The sequence below is a fragment of the Trifolium pratense genome, linkage group LG4 (assembly GCF_020283565.1).
Source record: "Trifolium pratense cultivar HEN17-A07 linkage group LG4, ARS_RC_1.1, whole genome shotgun sequence".
NCBI lineage: Eukaryota > Viridiplantae > Streptophyta > Magnoliopsida > Fabales > Fabaceae > Trifolium > Trifolium pratense.
The window spans coordinates 55467996-55486751 of NC_060062.1; the positions used below are offsets into that span (position 1 = coordinate 55467996).

An 18756-nucleotide genomic window follows, 5' to 3' on the forward strand; every position below is an offset into this window, starting at 1 on the left:
TGGAGCTAGGACCATGGTCCAATATGTCAGACTCTGCTGAATTAACCATGTGAGTGACTGTATGTAAGCTACCCCTTCTCGAAAAAGCACATAGCATGCAGGTCCTCTTTCACATTTCACTTATATACATTACTCAGATCCCCATAATTCATTTTTCATCCTTTCTTTTCACCTTCTATCTGTTGTCCCTATAACATTGTTGCTTCTTTTAACCCCTACCTTATTTCACTGTTCAACTGTGTTGTATTGAAACTACTTAAAGGAAGCCACAAACCAACTAGATATGAAAATGAAACATATCAAACATATAAAAACACCAAAGTATGAGTTGTAAGTTGCATATTATCAGAGTGGTCAATCACTATCTGTGTTGAAATTGCATACTGTTACATGTGCAGTGCAGGGAAAATGTAGTAATCTTTTTTTTGTGGTCAACGAGATATGATTATTTGTCCTTAATATCAAGTGTCATTAAGATAAGATTTGTCCTTTTACTACCAATCATAATTGCCACACGTGTTATAGATTCAACTGATGATGGTTAGAAAAAATCTTATCTTTATAATAAACAATGACAATAATACAACAGATTAGTACAGCATATAGTAGCTGCTTTACCAAAATTTTAACTTCATACCAAAATAATCAGCAATTCCAATCACAGTTGATAAAGTATAAGCATAGACAATCAAGATAAAAAGAGATGTGGTTGATGATGCAGAAAGGGTATCAACAGACAAGTTTACCAACCCAGTGAGAAGATTTGCCTGCATAAAATTATTCGATGAAATTATAAAATGAAATCTAGATAGAAAAAGCATATATGATAGTCAGTACGAAATATTTTGCTCACCAGAAGAAATGTAGCAAGTAAGTTCCGATTAAATGCTTCTTCAAGTACTGAAGTTTTACTTCCAGGAATAAGATCGGCCAGTGTTAAAATTGATAATAGCTGAAAAATGGGTACACCGAGATTAAATACTCGAATCAAATCCAAAATCAGATGCCAAATTACAATGTCGGCTATAGATCAAAAATGCCATGCTGCGAAATTAAGATTATGGTACTCATTGGGATGTCTGTAGTATTAATCTTAGATCAAAATTTCAAATCAAACCGTGACTTGTGGTTTTTTTTTTTTTCTGTAACATTAAATAGCCTCAATTGGGAATAAGTTTCTGAACCAGGATAAAAAAATTATACAAGTCGATGTTTAATTGAAAACCAAAGAGCAACAATCATATAAGAAACTAATCTGTTTTCTCAAATCAGACAATCATTAAGGCTTTGTTTGCGATTTGGGTTTGGGTTTGGGTTTGGGTTTGGGTTTGGGTTTGAATGAAGTGTAATCGAAGTATTATACCATCATTTATCATTTTTCCTTTCAACTTTTTTTAAATATTAAATATATATCAAAATATAGCCTTAGCCCTCCAAAGTGCTCCCCTTTAAAATCCAACTCGCAAACAAAGCCTAAATATGTCAGACTATTTCAAAATTATTCAACTCCGTAAATATAAATTAACACTAATCGAGATAGAGCCAACAAAAGAATCCTAAAGTGATGACCACAATAAAAGCTATAAAGCCATCACACTATGTTAGACACCGATCCAAATGAACAAAACAGAAGTGAGAGTGGTAGTGACCTGTAGATTGTCAGCCACTACCATAGTAACATATGGCAGGTTGCACTGCATAAAGTATCAAGAATTAGTTAGTTTTCATCCATTGATGCCAAAAGAGAGCCTTTCCGAGTAAGAAACTATAACATGGTGGGACATACCGTTCTCCGGGAAATTCTTTCTACGTGGCTATCTAGAAGCACAGTTAATAACCTGACACAGGCATCATGGAAAAGGTGCAAATTCAATTTTGTGGACTTCATTGAAAAGGGTAAATAAGTTCGGGATTAAGATTTTACCAAAACAGGATTGATAGAATCCAAACTCTCATTCGAACCCATCTGCTACTTCTATTTGCAGAGGAATGGCTTCCAAAGATGAGATAGTTACCTAACTGAACACCAATAAGGTACATACCCCAATATCCTGAAGACAAAACAAGATATTTGTAACAAATACAAAAGTGAAATTACATCATTATTGAACAATGCAAAGTGCAATCCTTACCAAATATGCTAAAAATCCCCTCCTTGTTTTGACTTATGATATCCGTTCCTCTCTCATTAGAAAGCAAGTAATGATTTAACCCGTGCATCAAACTGAACTGGTACCCTTTGAAATATAGATTGGATTTGATAAGAAAAACAGATTTCAAAAAAGATGACAGAAGGATATGACAGAAAAAAGTACCTACTAGGACAAGTGATCCAAAAACTCCAGAATATTGTGGAGGAATATTAATAAAGGATGTAATGATCGAGATAGCAGCAAGCGTGAAGAAGAAATTCCAATGCACACCATATTCACTCATATGCACCTATTCAGTGAAAAATAATTACTGGCTTCCTTGAGATCATCATGAATTAGACAATTATAACTCAAATTGTAAAGAATGAGAAAAAAACATAATAATGGATTCCTTCAGAATGGCTTGAACTAGTGAATTAGGCAATTAGCACTCAAACAATCCTATATGTTGTTAAATGAGACTCTTGAATGTGAAGCACTCACTGACTAAACTATCTATCCCACAAGTAACCACATATCTTTCTGGAAAAACCTCCATGTGGCCTCTCTTTTTTATTCTTCATATTTTTTAACACTTTAAGAACATAAGTTGCACCACATCGTAGAGGATAACTATATCATTTTACATCTAGATCTTCTAAGAACTAAGGTATTTCATTATTCATGTGTTAAAAGGCTACATAACAAAATGAGAATTCTATCTTAATATATCCACACTCTAGTATCTATTAATGTGGCAATTTTATTAGCTCCCCTTATAGTCTTAATCTCATCATTTGCAAGCAAACCCACAATTTCAATTGCATAAGCAACTTGTTACTCATCATTCCCTTTACAGGAACACAGCATTAAGAAACCATGTTCAAATTTCAAGAAAGAAAAAAAAACCATAAACACTAACTACTACTTATTCTGAAGCAACAAGAGTGTGTGTTGTGTTGTCTTTGATGAATCAAACATTGTACATAATATGCATAAGGACAATTTTGAAGAAGTCGAGGTTTACGCTGATTTCTATCTCCGTCATATCCTTAGCCCCAAATTTTCAAAATGTTAAGTTTGTGATTGGATAATATTGAGCAAATGCTTACTTAAGGTTGCATATGTATCATATCCAAGAATAAAAATGCACAATCTCTTTTATATTTAATTTTTTCCAATTTATAGATTCTTTTAAAGTGAATGGACTTGATTTTTAGAAATTAAATGGCATGAAAATAAAAAATATTCATTTGACTCCTGTAACCAAAGGTAAAGTTTAAAACCATTGGGCTTGAAATAGATGAGAATGATCATATTCAACTTAACCAGATTGTGGATGCACATCCATTAAAAATTGATATCTAAATTTTATGCGTGCCTAGAAAATTTCATCTTCATGATTAACAAATTAACTCCAAATTTGTGGACATTTTTCAGGATCACAAATCAATATTGATTCTTTTTTTCAAACATCAAAAGCTTTTAAAGCAAGTTGTTCCATGATGACAGTTTTTGTCTTTCAACTTCAAAACACTTTCAACATTACCATATAAGTAGGAAACATAAGGTTGACTTGGTGGTTGTGGTTGGGGTGAGGGAGTTAACAAGTGGAGTAGTAAAGTGGTCGAGGGTGCTATCCCCGACCCACAAGTGGGGGAATGTAGGGGAAGAAGGGTAGAAGGGAACCACAGATGGACTTGGGGGAAAAGGGTGGGGAGGAGACCAATTTACCCATCTAACCGGTGTTTTAAAATTTAAAAAGTGTGTAGATCTTACAGTTCCAATGTTATTTCCACTAATGCACCCCTTTCCAAATGGTACATTTGAAACAGCGTTTGATTTTCCTAGTAATGATATAATGCATTCAATTATGAAAGCATATAAAAATATCAAGCCTGTTGAGTGCTAATTACTAAATCGTTTCTCAAATCTCACAGTCTAAACTCAGTCTCAATGTCTAAGCTTGTATAGTTCAACTCCACCAATACCTATTACTACAAGTAATAATGAAATAATCCAGCACAGTACAATCAAGATTAAATTTCATTTCCAATTTTAAGTGAATTGTTTTTGCAAAAAAAAAAAAAAAAACCCTCACTCACCCAATCATGCATGGCATCAGCGTTGATAGGCTTACAAATCATAGGGATCAGATTTTATAGGGCTTCGAGAACTATGTCATATAACATAAAAATTTCAAAACCACATCGGTCATTATATTCATTAAAGTTGAATAAGATGCAGTATTAGCAAATGCATGTCAAAATGTTTGTTGGCACAGAAATTTCTAAGAATCTCAATGAATATAATCCCACCTGATAATCCACACCAGTTGTTGTAACAAGACGAAAAAATCCTAAGAAGATAAGTGGACTAGATGAAACTATTGCAGTCTTCCAGTTTCTGAGGAAAGTGAATAAATGATGTTATCAGGGGAATGTAGAATGCAATATATTTGTGCAAGTTCATTCAAAAAGACAACAATGTCATTACAGAGCAGGTAAATACATCTAGGAAAGCAGCAATTCAATTTTCAGAAGCCTACTACCAGCATGTTCATGTTAATAATTCTTATTTGCCTAATGTATGAGCTTGTCAAAAATTCCCTTATGCGTTCACTTAAGAAAACTAATGTTTAATCAAACTCAACAAGCATCTATATATTTAGGTAAACATGATTATTCTATTTCAGAAACACATTTTCGAGAATTCATTTTGTAAACATACTTACACAGATGCAATATTCCGTGCTTGACGAGAAACTAATGAATTTGCTAAAACAAATGCTCCAACTCCGAGATCCATCTGCAATGCAAACGTAATGTCAAATATCAGCAGAACAATCAAATTATTGACTATACCTCTTGTTAGCAACATAACAGAACAAAATTGATGCACCAAATACTATGTACAGATCAGAATCTATAAAACAGTTTGAGAGAGAGATAGAGAGAGAAACAGAGATTAAAAAAAAAAAAAAAAGCAAATCCCCGCCCATTGCCCATTTCTCCCCTACATTTGCTTTACTTGTATAGTATTACTGAAGTGATACGTAACATAGTATACAGATTTATAAACAGAAGTGGACTATATATAGTAGAGAACCAGAAACCCAAATAAAGTAACCTCGCGAAAGAAACCACGAGCATTATAATCTAAGTTTTAATTGAGAAATGCTCCCCCAAATAATCAGCTTCGATGAGAGGGAGGGAACTGTTCGTATAGACTCTGGCATTATAATCTAAGTTTTAATTGAGAAATTTGGGAACCTACCTCCCTACCCCTTGACTTTCAAAAGTACTTAAAACTACCTTCTTAACCTTTTTTTTCCCTCAAAACTACTTCAAAAGTTAATGAATCACGCCGTTGTTGGAGAAGTGTTGGATTAAGAAGCAAATAAAACATATTATATGAAATTTTTCAAACATTTTTTAGGTAAGACATGTCTTTCAATTTTTCACTTTTTGAATTTAGAACTGTCATAGAATCCTACCAAACTAGCTCCATATGTTTCAGTCTTCGCATATCTTCTAGGAAATATTCTGAAATCAACAGCCAAGATGCACAAAACTGTTATAATCATCTGCAAAAATAATTTTTATCAACATAATAGCACATTAAGATCAAAACAATGGAATGAAAAACTCTATTGTCGCACTTCATACCACAATAACCCTGTACGAAGTAATGTATGCCCTAAGAGAATTAGGCTCTTCTAAAACAGGAGATGAACCACCAGGCCTGCAGTTAAGTGTATGGAAGTCAGTGATTACCAACATCAAAATATGGCTCGTGTGAAACCTTTTGGCCGAACTTATTTACGTTATTAAAGTCTCGGTTCTTTTAAGAAGTTAGCTAACCAAAATTGAACAATTATGGATTACCTCTTCACTGCAATATAAAGCAATGTTAAGATTGTGAACAAACTTGCCAAGATATCGCTCCAGTCAGCAAGTACCTATCACCAAGTTCATTATAACAATTACAAAACAAAATGACTGTAATTTAATTCAAAAACCTAGTTAGCATCATAGCTTCATTGTCATGTACTCCTCCCACCCGACGACGACAACAAAAAAACCAACTAGGCTAGCAAAACATTTGATGCTACAGGAGACACTTACAGTGAAAAATAAGAGCATAGGAACAACGATGACAAGAAAATCCAAAGTCAATGTCGCTAGGTAAGCTTTAAAACTTCTATGCTCAGATGACGCGTCATCGTTTTTCTTCTTCAGGGAGTCACCTATAAGTAAAAAAGAGATAAATAGGATTTTAGACCCTGTTTGGATAAACAGCTTAATTAAGCATTTACAGCATAAACCCTTACCATATAAGTGCTTATATATAAACTATGGGCATGTTTGGATAAATAGCTTATTTGCAACTTATAGCACAAACACTTAACATGATAAGCTCTTATGTATAAGCTTATATAAGCTATTTTTATAGCAGAAGATAAAATAATGATTAAAAAAAATTATATATGTTACGAGCTGTTTCCATAAGCTAAGCTATATCGGAGAACTTATGAAAATGAGCCAAAAAAAAACTTAGGAAAATTATCATAAGCTGTTTTCATAAGCTCTCCCAGATAGTCTCACAAAACTTATGTCAATAGATACGCTCAAATCAATCCAAAGAGGCCCTATTTTTATAACAAAATATAAAATAAAGTCAAATTGGCATGTACATGTCATAAGCTGGAAATAAGCTGATCATAAGTTATCTTGGAGAGCTTATAAAAATAAGCTGAAAACAGCTTATGTACATGCCGTAAACTCTCTTAAGAGCCTGTTTGGATTGGCTTATTTGAACTTGTCTATTGGCATAAGTTTTGTGTGACTGTTTGGCAGTACTTTTAAAAACAACTTCCCCAAAATAGCTTATGAAAACAGCTTATAGCATATACAAAAACAATTTAATTTAATCTGATGTTATAAAAATAGCTTATGTGAACTTATACATAAGCGCTTATTATGCTATAAGCTGCAAATAAGTTGTTTATCCAAATAGGGCCCAAAATAGTCACACAAGTGCTTAAGTTAGTAGATATGCTTAAATAAGTCAATTCAAAAACGTCAGAACAGAGAAATGCAAAATAAAAAATGTTGTATTTGAGTGTCAATTAACTTAACAAAAAAGTTGTTTATTAAGAAAGAAACAATTATAAGATTTGAAAATGCAAAACTGAAACATTGTAAGGAACTAACCAGTTATAGGAATGGATGCGAATGAGTGACGAATAAGCACCAAAATCTGTAAGAAGAGAAAATAAACATTGATCAGAATTGAAAATCACGTTACATTTAAGCTGAGACTATAATTCAGAATTGACTTACAGGGATCGTTACTGTAAGAGCCGTGAGTTCGAGCAAAGAGGAACCGGTCAAATTGCTAACGAATCTGCGAAATTAAGAGAAAATGAAATGGGGATTAATTAATTAATAATGAAAAATTGAATTCTGCTACTAATTGTTATGATTAAGATACAATAAGGAAAATAGAGAGAGTAGTAACTGTTCTTTGAGTTGCTTGTTGGGGTTGAAGGAGGGTTTGGGGAGAGGAGTATCCATTGCAACGGTCGAGGCACCCCAAAACAGCGAACAGTAGTAGTTATTATTTCAGGAGAAAATTCATCATTTTTCGAGGATATCCCCACTTTGATTGATCAGCAAAACATAAAACAGAACAATTGTCAACAAAAAAAAAAAAAAAACATAAAACAGGACAAAATAAAACACAATAACAAAGGACAAACATTTAAGGTATCGATCAAACTTTGTGTTGTATGATGTTTGGTGGACAAAAAAATTATTTTGATATTTTAGACAATTTTTGTTAAGGACAAAGAGTTGCTCATATGATTTTGTGGGGACAAGAATTTCAGTTTGTCTGTTACCAGAAACAGTTTTAAAATCAAATGCACTCTATGGAAATGGATCATGAAATAATAATAATAATAATAATAATAATAATAATAATAATAATAATATTTATTTTGGTTACAATAATGATGATAATAATAATAATAATAATAATAATATTATGAAAAAAAATTATGCCACTCCTACAATTATACCTACAAATCAATTTTTTTTCCAATTTTATTTTTATTTTTTATTTTTTAGAATAATTTTACTCTTTATGGATCTGAATTATTTAGTTGCCGAATGTGTTGATTTGGATTCAATCAATGAATTATTGGTAGCATATAGGAATAACTACCTAATTGAATTTATAGCGTTTTGTAAAATTATCGGTTGAACTAACTTGTAAATATGAAATGACATGAAAATAAATGTTTAATTAATATTTAATTTTTTTTATACAAAATGATAAAGATAAGATTGAGAGAAAAGATAATAAATTATACTAAGTTTTAAGCTATAAACTTATAAAAGTAAGCTATAAACTTATAAAAGTAAGCTATAATCTCGTAAGAAAAAAGAAGTTCTCAAACGAGTCTTTTCCTATCGTATTGATCATCAGTAATATCTAACACCATTGAAACTCTCGTGTTGGATAACCATTCCAAATGTTAAATTCAAAGGTGGAAATGGATCCATAAGCAAGATTTGAGAATGCACCATAACATAATTGGCATCCAATCCGGTGAGGAAAAGAAGATCGAGATCTTCTTCCTTGTATTTCTTGGCATTTCTCATTGCATCACACGAACAAGGAACCGGACAAGCACAGTTGGAACTAGGACGGTACAACTCTAATTCCTCCTAAAAGCCCTTAAGGATGATTCTCGACGAAAAGCATGGAGATTGTGTCGAAGAGATGATACACGAACTTTATTCGCATAAGGAAAAATAGTAGGAATGACAAAGTTCATCAACCAAGAAAGGACAAGATTGTTGCTCTTGATCCACGGTTCAAAGATGGGATCAAACGGATCTGGCACCGGGCATGAACCATTCTAGAAACGAAGCTTATTCTTCATGATGATGGTTTTCATCATTGACCATGACCAAGCATGATAGTTCTCGCCATCAAGAGGTGGTGCAACGAGCGTGGACGTGGCACTTTCATTATTGGGATGAATGTAAAATGGGTTTTGTGACAGAGGATCAATGAGTATAGGTGCCAGTGGAATTTACCCCACATTCGCACGACCCCATGGCATTATGATCGAAACGGAAGCAATAGAGAAACAAAGAGACGTAACATAGAAGAGATATGCGTAGCAGGGCTCAAGCGTTGAGCTCTGAAAATTAGACTCCATAGATGGTGAAAAAACTTGAACAATAGACATGAAACTTGAATTTAGAGAAGTTAGAAGGGTAGATTTCTTATTGATGAAATCAGTGTACAAGAAGCGCGGGCACACACGCGCGCACACACACACAACCTAACTTACATTCTTGTGTAAAAAATTAACTAACTATTTTACAGCTCAACAAACTAAACAGCTTATATTAGCACTATATTTTGTCACCATAGGTCAATACATTTTTGTTCTTGGTGAAAAACATAACAACTGGTTAGGAGACAAAGCATGCTACAGTCCTCAAACTCTAGCAACACGCAAATGGCAGATACTAAGTTGTAACTCTTCTCCTTGTAGCCGTCCTCCATGAAGGCTTAGAGCAAAGTTGAGAATTTGTCTAGAAGGGTGAGAGACAAACGAGGGATTCTGAGGCCATGCATTGTAAAGCATAAGTGTGGAAAAGTCCTGCAAAACAATACATGCAAAAGTACACAAAGCATAGGATAAGGACAGTGAGGGTGAATGCTACTAGTGCAGTGGGGTCTGTCTTGTATGTTGGGGCTGCAGGATGAAATAATCAGGTTCCGATGAATAAGCGATTAGGATTATTATTAAATATTAACTATATATAGCATATGGAAATTTTGTGAGATAAAAAGACCCCAACGTTCCTTATCATTTCTAGCTTGTTGATAACCCTACCAAAGCCTGGGGAAGAAAATGCCGACAATAAAATAGAAACCAGAATCTTAAATTAGATCCAACATGGGGTAACAAAAGAACAATTGTGACACAATCTGATGCACATACAAGGAAGCCGTTGTTACATTCAAACCTCAGAAAGAAAAACTTCAAAAGGATGAATCCTCTACCAAACATAAATGCAAGTGCTACAACTGCTGGAAGCTAAGGATCATAAGACAATAGATAATATAACAAAATGGGGATGGAAATCATGGTGTATTCAGCTACATGGTGATTACATAAGCCCTCATCATCAGCTATTTTCAAAGTTTCAGAGATTGCGAATATAAGTTATTGTAGCTCTATTCGAAGTCATCGATCCAATCACCATATATCCTACTGATTTTATCTGGACCTTTCCACTTCTGATGAGCTCTCTGTCCTGGCCTCTGGCTCACAATGGAAGGCCTCTGTGAAGGGACTCCAATATGATAAACATCTGATTGAGCAACAGGAGTTGATGCAACCACATTATCAGCATGATTTTTTGATAAAACCCCCTGTTTTGTGTCGGACGCAACACCAGAAGCAGTGTCTCTGCTTTCTCCTTCCATAAGCCCACCTCCATATCTGTGTAATTCTGTGGTCACAATATATATAAAAATAGCTTATAGGTCATTTTGATATATAATATAATCAATTTAAGCCATTAAAACACTCATGTTTCAATATCACAAAATGTTCTTGAATGTGCATGTTTTTTGGATTGGCCATAAAATCGGTAGAATCATGGTGCCTCGCCGCGATTTTGGTAAAAGCTATACTTTGGAGCTTTAACAAAATCACAGTGCCACAACAATTTTGTTAATCCAAACATGCATGTAATGGACAAGGCCGAACACCAACACAACAAAAGTATGAAATGGTATTATAATCATTTATCTCAAATGTTATCCCTTAGTATGCATGTCTTTTAAAGAAGTTTCCTTTCTTTTGAAACAACAAAGAGGAATTATATAAAATAAGGAGTACAAGGGGTACTCCAATGAATAAACAATGAAGTTCCTTTTCTTAAACACAGTAATTGCCAAAAGCTGCATCAGTGCAAGCTTTGATTTCTTACAAGTATCTGCATTAGATCCAGTGCTGTCAATTGCAGATCGCAAAAATAACAATTTGTTCAAATTTCACTATGCTATTGTCCTATAGTGTTTTACTATAAACGCCATTTGACAACAGTTTGTACTAAATCATGTATCACAGAAAAATAACGGTTTGTTAAAATTCTACCACACGATAGCGTTGTAGCACTGCTATTTGACAAAACAGATTAGTTCTAAGCTGTCATCTATTCATTCCGAACCCACGAACACTCATGAAATGAAACTATTATTTTCTCATCTGTTGCAGATAGGGTTTCTTTTATTCAGAAAATGAAGCCTTAGATATTTGAAGCATACAAGGCATATGAAAAGTATTAAAGTAATCACAAATAAGGAAAGGAAATTCATTGTGAAGTGAAACAATACTTGGAAACTTTAACAACCCTTCTCTGTTGTAAATTAAGTTCTTTATGTTTTTCATTGTGCAAAAGGGAACATTTCTACTACACGAGTATCTTTTCTAGAATGCAATTATTATTTTCTATAACATAAATCTTCAATCAACTCACATAACAAAAGCATCATCATAAAAATTCCAAGAAAAACAAAGGCAATAACATGGAAATGGATCATACCTGTAGCACCATGAGCAAAATGACATTTGTTGCCAAAGGGACAATACCCTGTCATCTCCCACTTATTACAAATCCTAGTTTTCCAATTCGAAGGCTTCAAATTAGGTCCATTTCCAGCGGCCGCTGCACCAGCTGCAACAACAACAACGCCACTACTACTAACACCACCACCACCACCACCACTACCAATACTACCACCTCCACCACCACCATAACCACCAGGACCTAAACTTATAGCAACACTTTCGCGATTCTTTGATTGTTCATCATGAAGAAAAGTGCAACTATCACCATAAGGACAACCTTCTTCAGTATAAAATTTCTTACAATGTCTACCCTTATAAGACCTATTATTCATACTCTCCCCAACAAAAGTACTCGAACCAACTGTCGGAATCTGAAACTCTTCCCTCGGCTGCTCAAGCACATTTCTCTCTTCCTCATGAGCAGCAACAATCTCCTGCCAATTTGCCGGCGGCCGCCGAAGCTCCTCAACACTATGAGCAAAATTACAGTTTGTTATATAAGGACAAGTCCCCACACGAAACTTGCAACACAGTTTCGTCTTAAAGAACATTTTCCCGATTGCTTTCGCTCGATTCGATCCGCCATCTTGTGAATTGCTTCTTGATTTCTTACTCGGCGGCTCGCTTCCTGACCGTTGTTGTATCTCGGAATTCGAGTTTGAAGATGGCGTGGTTTCGCCGGCTTCATTTCCGTTCCAGTAACGATATTCATCTTCCGTTGCCCAATCGGCTTGGTCGGTTGACCAGCTATCGGCACCACCTCCACCGCCGCCGGAGGTGATGATTTGAACGACGTTGCCGTCTCGGTTGTAATCCATTATTACAAAACCCTAACTGCGGTTTTTTTTTTTTTTGTTGTCTGAGTGTATTGGAAGAAAAAGAAGTGAAACTTCTTAGGAGTGTGTCTGAACACGTGTTGAGATTAGAAGAATAGAAATGAAAATAATAAAAAGAAAAATTTAATTTACGGTGAAGAGGAAGAAAGGGGTAGGTGATTTATTTAGGCAAGTAATAAATGCATAAATATAAATTTAAAAAAAGTTGGATATAGAAAGAACTAACTAGATCTTGTGGAACTGAGTTACACATAATAGTCCTGGACAAGGACCGAAGTGTGGAGTGAGTAATGGAACTGCAATGTCTTGTTGGTCTACTTACTTATCGTACATGTTTCCATTTTTATTTTTGAAAAATTCTCTTCTCCTCCCTCACATATTTTTTCTACCCTAAATTCCTTTTTTGCCCTTGCAAACAAAATTCGGAAAGCGTTTTTCGATTTTTTTTTTGCCTTGAATAAAAATTTTGAAATGTGTTTTTTTCAAATTTTTCTCAAATGTGAACTAAAAAAACTTCGAAAAATACTTTATGAACTTTTTATTCAAGGGTAAAATTGAAAATTGAGGGGGGAAAGAGTCGTAGGGGGAGAGTTTTTTTTAAGCAATCTAGTGGCCACCGTGAATAGTTTATTTTGTTTTTCTCTAAACTGGTAAAGCAGAACAACTCATTTGGCAAAGCTAAGGCGTTATTTATTTGTGATGGTTGAGAGCCCAAATACGATTGGCCACGTGGGAGGTAGTGAATAGTGTTCAATCAATCACATTGCTTTAAAACTTCTATAAAGGCGGGGTGGACCATTGTGTGAAAAAATCACATTACTCTTTCTCTCCAATTTTAAATTTATTTTATTGTTTTTATTTTAGTTAATTTCGTGTAAACGACAACATATTCCTTCATCGATTACTCATATCGCTCCCACATATGCCCTTAATTATTTTTCCTCCCAAGCCCTAGCTTATCACAATCCAAAAGTATCAATCAACCCATTGTAATAATAATTGTATGAGTCGCTAAATAGTGACTCTGAGACAATGGTTCAAGGAAACAAAAATAAAAGCAAAAATTTTGAGTAGAATTTCTTTAAAAAAATTTCAAGCATTTAGGGTGAGATGATGATGCCCCAATTCAAGATGGTGAAGACCTTAAAACTTTTAGAGCACTATAACGACAATTATTTACCTCCCTCTAAGAGCACTAGACCAAACCCTTATGGTGTACTCCCTCCGTCCCAAAATATAAGCAAAAATTGGTCAATAAAAGTTGATGTATTTGGTTTAAAATTTAGTCCAGATACATTCACTTTTGTTGACCTCCTTTTGCTTATATTTTGAGACGGAGTAGTATTTGGTTTTAGGGAAGAAAAAAAGGAAGAAAACACAAAAACCAATGAATGAATTTGGACTAGTGTTTAGTCTAGATTCATTCTTTGATTTCTATATTTTTATTTTTCCTCATTTCCTTCGGTCAAACGAAATACATGGAGAATTGGAATATTGTTTACTCCCTTCATCCCAAATATTTGATCGTTTTAGAGTTTTCCATATGGATTAAAGAATAATAAATATTAATATGTTAAGTTATTTTTAATTTTATTGTTATTAAGAAAAACAAAATTAATTTAATGAACACTTTAGTTATTATAAGGGTATAAATAATAAAACATCATTAAATAATTAATGTATCTGGTTAGTAAAAAAAATTAATATTTCTGATCTATATTATTGACTATATACATTATATACATTAGTTATTAAATAAATCTAAAAAATAGTTATGTGAAAATAGCATTTTGCTTATTTTACTTATTTTGGTTATAATTAATGGGCTAATGCTACGGTGGACCACCTTCACAAGTGATCCACCGTGGATAAGTGATCTACCGAATATGAATTTTACGAAATTCACTGTTGGATTGAAAGTTTATATCATACGGATCATCCACAAATTTTTTAAAATTTTTTGAAAATCATTTGATATGTTATTGAGACCCATCAAGATTTACATTATTTAATAAACCGCTAATCTTGATGTGTCTCAATAACATACCAAATGATTTTCAATTTTTCTAAATTTTTTATGGATATCTATATGATATAAACTTTCAATCAAACAGTAAATTTTATAAAATTCGTATTCGTTATAATGTTATTCATGACTGATCCACCATGGACCACTTAATGAAGTCATCCATATTAGAATTTACAATAATTAATGATAGAGGGAGTACCTTAATTTCTTAAAAAATACTAAAATTTTTAGAACAAAAATAAAAAATTCCTAATTTTATAGTATCATTATCACACTCATCCCACCCCATATTTCAACACGGGCTTCATAAAGCGGCGCGAACCCTCAACCTCAACCCCAACCCCCCCATAAATTCACCACGTGTACTCTTTCACCCCTCATTTTTCCAACAAACCCAGTCACCTCATCATTCTCTCTAACCCTAATCCTCAAACCTATATATACTCACTCACCTCTCTTCATCTCTCTCTCTCTCTCTCTTTGCCCCTTCCATTCTTTCATTTTCCCCAATTCTCCTCCAAAATCCAAACCCTAATCATCCAAAATTAGGGTTTCTTCACTGTAATGTGATTCACAAATACACCATTAATTCTTCCAATTTCTCATTCCAATGGCTGATAATAACAAATTCGGCGTCATAGGTTACGCGTTAGCACCCAAGAAACAGAACAGTTTCATCCGCGAATCACTCTTAACGCTTGCAAAATCACGCGGTATTCAACTCGTCCGAGTCGACTCAAACCGTTCTTTAGCAGATCAAGGTCCGTTCGATTGTATTCTCCACAAACTCTACGGCGACGATTGGAAACGCCAGCTTCAAGAATTCCAAACAAGAAATCCAAATGCTGTTATTCTCGACGCACCTGAAGCGATCGAACGTCTTCACAACAGAATTTCAATGCTTCAGGTTGTTTCTGAACTTAGGGTTGATGACCGAACCGAAACGTTCGGGATCCCCAAGCAGATTGTCATTTATGATAAAGAAACTCTTTCTGATAGTCAGGCTTGGGAGAGTTTGAAGTTTCCGGTGATTGCGAAACCGCTTGTCGCTGATGGTAGCGCGAAATCGCATAAAATGGCGTTGGTTTTTAGTCATAATGCTTTGAATAAGCTGAAACCACCGATTGTTTTGCAAGAGTTTGTTAACCATGGTGGTGTGATTTTCAAAGTGTATGTTGTTGGTGAGCATGTTCGTTGCGTGAAGAGGAAGTCTTTACCTGATGTTTCGGAGGAAAAGGTGTTAGGGGTTTCGGAGGATTTGTTGTCGTTTTCGCAGGTTTCGAATTTGGCTAATCGGGATAGTGTGGATGATGATGAGAAGTTTTATCAGATGATGAATTTGGATGATACTACTGAGATGCCGCCTCAACCTTTTATTGTTGATATTGCTAGTGGATTGAGGCGTGCTATGAAGCTGAATCTATTCAATTTCGATGTGATTCGTGATGCTAGATATGGAAATCGGTATCTTATTATTGATATCAATTACTTTCCTGGGTATGCTAAAATGCCGGGTTATGAAAGCGTTTTGACCCAATTTTTCGTTGATTTAATGCACAAGAAAGAATTAGAAGTTCAAGAGGGTAATGTGGCAAAGATTGATGGTAGTGATGAGGTTTTAACTGAAGAAAAAGACGAAGATGTTAAGGTTTAGAAATGATTGTGTTGAATGAACCATTCTGTTTGTTGGTGGCTTTTGGGTAACCCTTTAAGCTGAATTGATGATGATGGGTAAAGAAGGGACCTGAGTTGAAGAATTTCTGATTAGGTGTAGAAGTTGGGTGGGTACAGTGGTGAAAAAAACGAGTTTTAGGGTTGTTTGTGGGTTAGTTTTTTTAACTTCTTTAACAACATGTATATTCTATCCACCATTGCTTTGGAGATAGGTACCTTTTTCAAACACCCTCAAGGTTTAGGAAAGTTGTATTTTGAGGCTAAGATCAGTATGCTAGAAACTGTTTTTGCTTTGTGCTTTTGCTTTTTAACTCAATGCCTTTATTCTCCATTTTGTTAAATTCTATTCTTATTTTAGATTTATTGCTTTGATTGGTTTCATTACATTGATTCTGTTTTAAGAGTTTCCTTTTCAGTTTATATATTGTCGTTTGTTTATTCAAACCTGTTGTTTTCAATCATGAGGTTCGTTGTATGGTATTATGCTTATGAATATTCCTTAAAGATATGATCAGAATAAAGTAGAAAGGATATAGGCTTTTCAAGTTGCCATCGCTTTCGCCTCCAGCTATTTGAACTCCTGAGTAAAGGAGAAAGATGCTTAAATTATGGCAAGTTGGCAACATGAGAAAAGAAAACCCATTAATTATCTGTGTAAATACAGGTTAAATTGTTATCAAGATACTAAATATTAACATCTGATCTATAGTTTCACACAACCTTTCTTGTTAATTGTTTTTAATGAGCATATTAAGTGTTTATCAATTTATGTATTGAAGGAAGCCCGTGTACATATTTTTTGATGGGATTATGGATTATTAAAAACCTACTTATAACTTTGATTATGAGTACCTTGACACATTACTCTAACAAAAGCAATTATATTAAGAACCTCATACAAAACAATTATTTTGGTTTGAATTCTAATTGCTCTTTTTCTGTATGACCAATGATTGCACTGATCTTGCATTAACTGATGTTCTCACATATTAACCTTATATAGCCCCTTGTATGTTTATATATATATATATATATCCACAGAAGTTTTACTTACAATTCTAAGTTATTTCCTATCAACATATTTTTGGGAAACCATAAATGTGTGCCTTAATTCTAAATCCTTTATGTTGTTCTCAGCTGGTCATTACAGTTAGTATGTGCTGCCAAGATATTTAGCATTTCTTTTGTTAAATATCTCCCACAAAATATGTTCATATATATATATATATTGCATTAGAAGGTATGTCTTGTGTGTAAACAATTTAGCCCGGGTGGGTTGTCTCATGTTTTGCCCATGTTTTCTTGTCAGTGTAAACTAAACGCTTGTTGCATTGAATGATAAGTGGTCAACAGAGGTGCATGAGATATTAATTTGAACTATTTGTTGCATATTTTGTTTTCTGTACTTGAAGTGATGTGGGTCTAACCTAAACAAGTGAAGCACGTAACTTTTCTCACAATTTTTGGAGACAATATCCAGTGCCCTGTATAGTGGTACTCCCCTGTGATGCTATTTTAAGATAAGTTATTGGTATGTTTGGTGTTTTAATTTTTTATTTAGTTTTATCCATTGAAGGGGGGAGCCTTAACAGTCTAGTTGGAGGTTGTGGGCTTGAGTCATAGAACTAATCTTTTTACAGAATGCACGGTATGAGTACTTATGGTAGATTTGTAATTATTTTGAATCTTGCTTGAAGTCTTGAACCCTGCCATGGCAGAAACTTCATTGCATCAGATTGCCCTTTTTAACATTTATCATTTACCCTTTTAATCATGGACCTTCTGCTAACTGAGTTTTTTTCTTCAACTGTTCATTTGGACCTCATTTTTGAGATTTGAAGTTTGTTAGAATATATTCATATTTATGTAGGCTCATTAGGTTGTTGTAGACCCAATAGTACTTAATCTATTACGATGATGTTGTAGACCCGATAGTAGTTAATCTATTACGATGACTTAACTTCTGAAGTTTTACATATATATTATATGGCATGCAACAATGGATTACATTTTTTCTTTGCAAAAGACAATGGATTCTATCATGCTCCTCATTTTGATCAGTATACTTATTGTACGCGGGATTGTAGACAATGTTTTTTCCTTTTCAAAGGAGGTTTGCTTCACCTTTCTAAATTCCTTAATATAATACTTTGATCTGTAGACAAGTTGTAAGTATTTCACTCAGCTATGTGGACCTTTATATTGACTTGGAGTTATTCAAGTTTTCCATTTGTGAAATTTCATAGAATGATAGTCAGATCATATGTTTCTCGAGTGTTAAACCCATCAATATCAAAACTGTTACTTTGCATTTCCATGATTGGAAGAAAAGAAAGTTGAAGTGCCATTTGGGCATATAATAAGTACCATAGGTAATTATTTTTGCTTAGGGATTGGTTAGACAATCTTTATGTG

At 34.0% G+C, this 18756-nt stretch overlaps 3 protein-coding genes across 3 annotated transcripts; 1 reads left to right on the top strand and 2 right to left on the bottom strand.

Annotated features, from left to right (window-relative positions):
• Nucleotides 1-535: 535 nt before the first annotated feature.
• LOC123923703 (uncharacterized protein At4g17910) lies at nucleotides 536-7812 on the bottom strand. The gene is made up of 16 exons (XM_045976421.1): nucleotides 7656-7812; nucleotides 7478-7541; nucleotides 7349-7394; nucleotides 6260-6381; nucleotides 6020-6093; nucleotides 5801-5876; nucleotides 5629-5718; nucleotides 4867-4940; nucleotides 4451-4538; nucleotides 2316-2442; nucleotides 2133-2237; nucleotides 1925-2051; nucleotides 1787-1838; nucleotides 1650-1694; nucleotides 854-952; nucleotides 536-767 (listed from the first exon to the last, which is right to left on the bottom strand). The coding sequence occupies exons 1-16, from the start codon at nucleotides 7709-7711 to the stop codon at nucleotides 615-617; spliced, it is 1398 nt and encodes a 465-aa protein (XP_045832377.1). The 5' UTR covers nucleotides 7712-7812; the 3' UTR covers nucleotides 536-614.
• A 2272-nt stretch (nucleotides 7813-10084) lies between these two features.
• Nucleotides 10085-12954, bottom strand: LOC123921111 (zinc finger CCCH domain-containing protein 12). The gene is made up of 2 exons (XM_045973521.1): nucleotides 11777-12954; nucleotides 10085-10678 (listed from the first exon to the last, which is right to left on the bottom strand). The coding sequence occupies exons 1-2, from the start codon at nucleotides 12618-12620 to the stop codon at nucleotides 10401-10403; spliced, it is 1122 nt and encodes a 373-aa protein (XP_045829477.1). The 5' UTR covers nucleotides 12621-12954; the 3' UTR covers nucleotides 10085-10400.
• Nucleotides 12955-15277: 2323 nt separating this feature from the next.
• Nucleotides 15278-16700, top strand: LOC123921112 (inositol-tetrakisphosphate 1-kinase 1-like). Its single transcript, XM_045973522.1, has one exon. The coding sequence runs from the start codon at nucleotides 15278-15280 to the stop codon at nucleotides 16319-16321; it is 1044 nt and encodes a 347-aa protein (XP_045829478.1). The 3' UTR covers nucleotides 16322-16700.
• Nucleotides 16701-18756: the final 2056 nt, after the last annotated feature.

Coding starts and splice junctions, on each gene's coding strand:
- LOC123923703 (XM_045976421.1), bottom strand. CDS start 7,711: ATGGATACTCCTCTCCCCAAACCCTCCTTCAACCCCAACAAGCAACTC. Junction 2,238..2,315: donor TGGATCACTTGTCCTAGTAG/GTACTTTTTTCT, acceptor TATATTTCAAAG/GGTACCAGTTCAGTTTGATG. Junction 2,052..2,132: donor GGGGATTTTTAGCATATTTG/GTAAGGATTGCA, acceptor TTTTGTCTTCAG/GATATTGGGGTATGTACCTT.
- LOC123921111 (XM_045973521.1), bottom strand. CDS start 12,620: ATGGATTACAACCGAGACGGCAACGTCGTTCAAATCATCACCTCCGGC. Junction 10,679..11,776: donor TTTTGCTCATGGTGCTACAG/GTATGATCCATT, acceptor TTGTGACCACAG/AATTACACAGATATGGAGGT.
- LOC123921112 (XM_045973522.1), top strand. CDS start 15,278: ATGGCTGATAATAACAAATTCGGCGTCATAGGTTACGCGTTAGCACCC.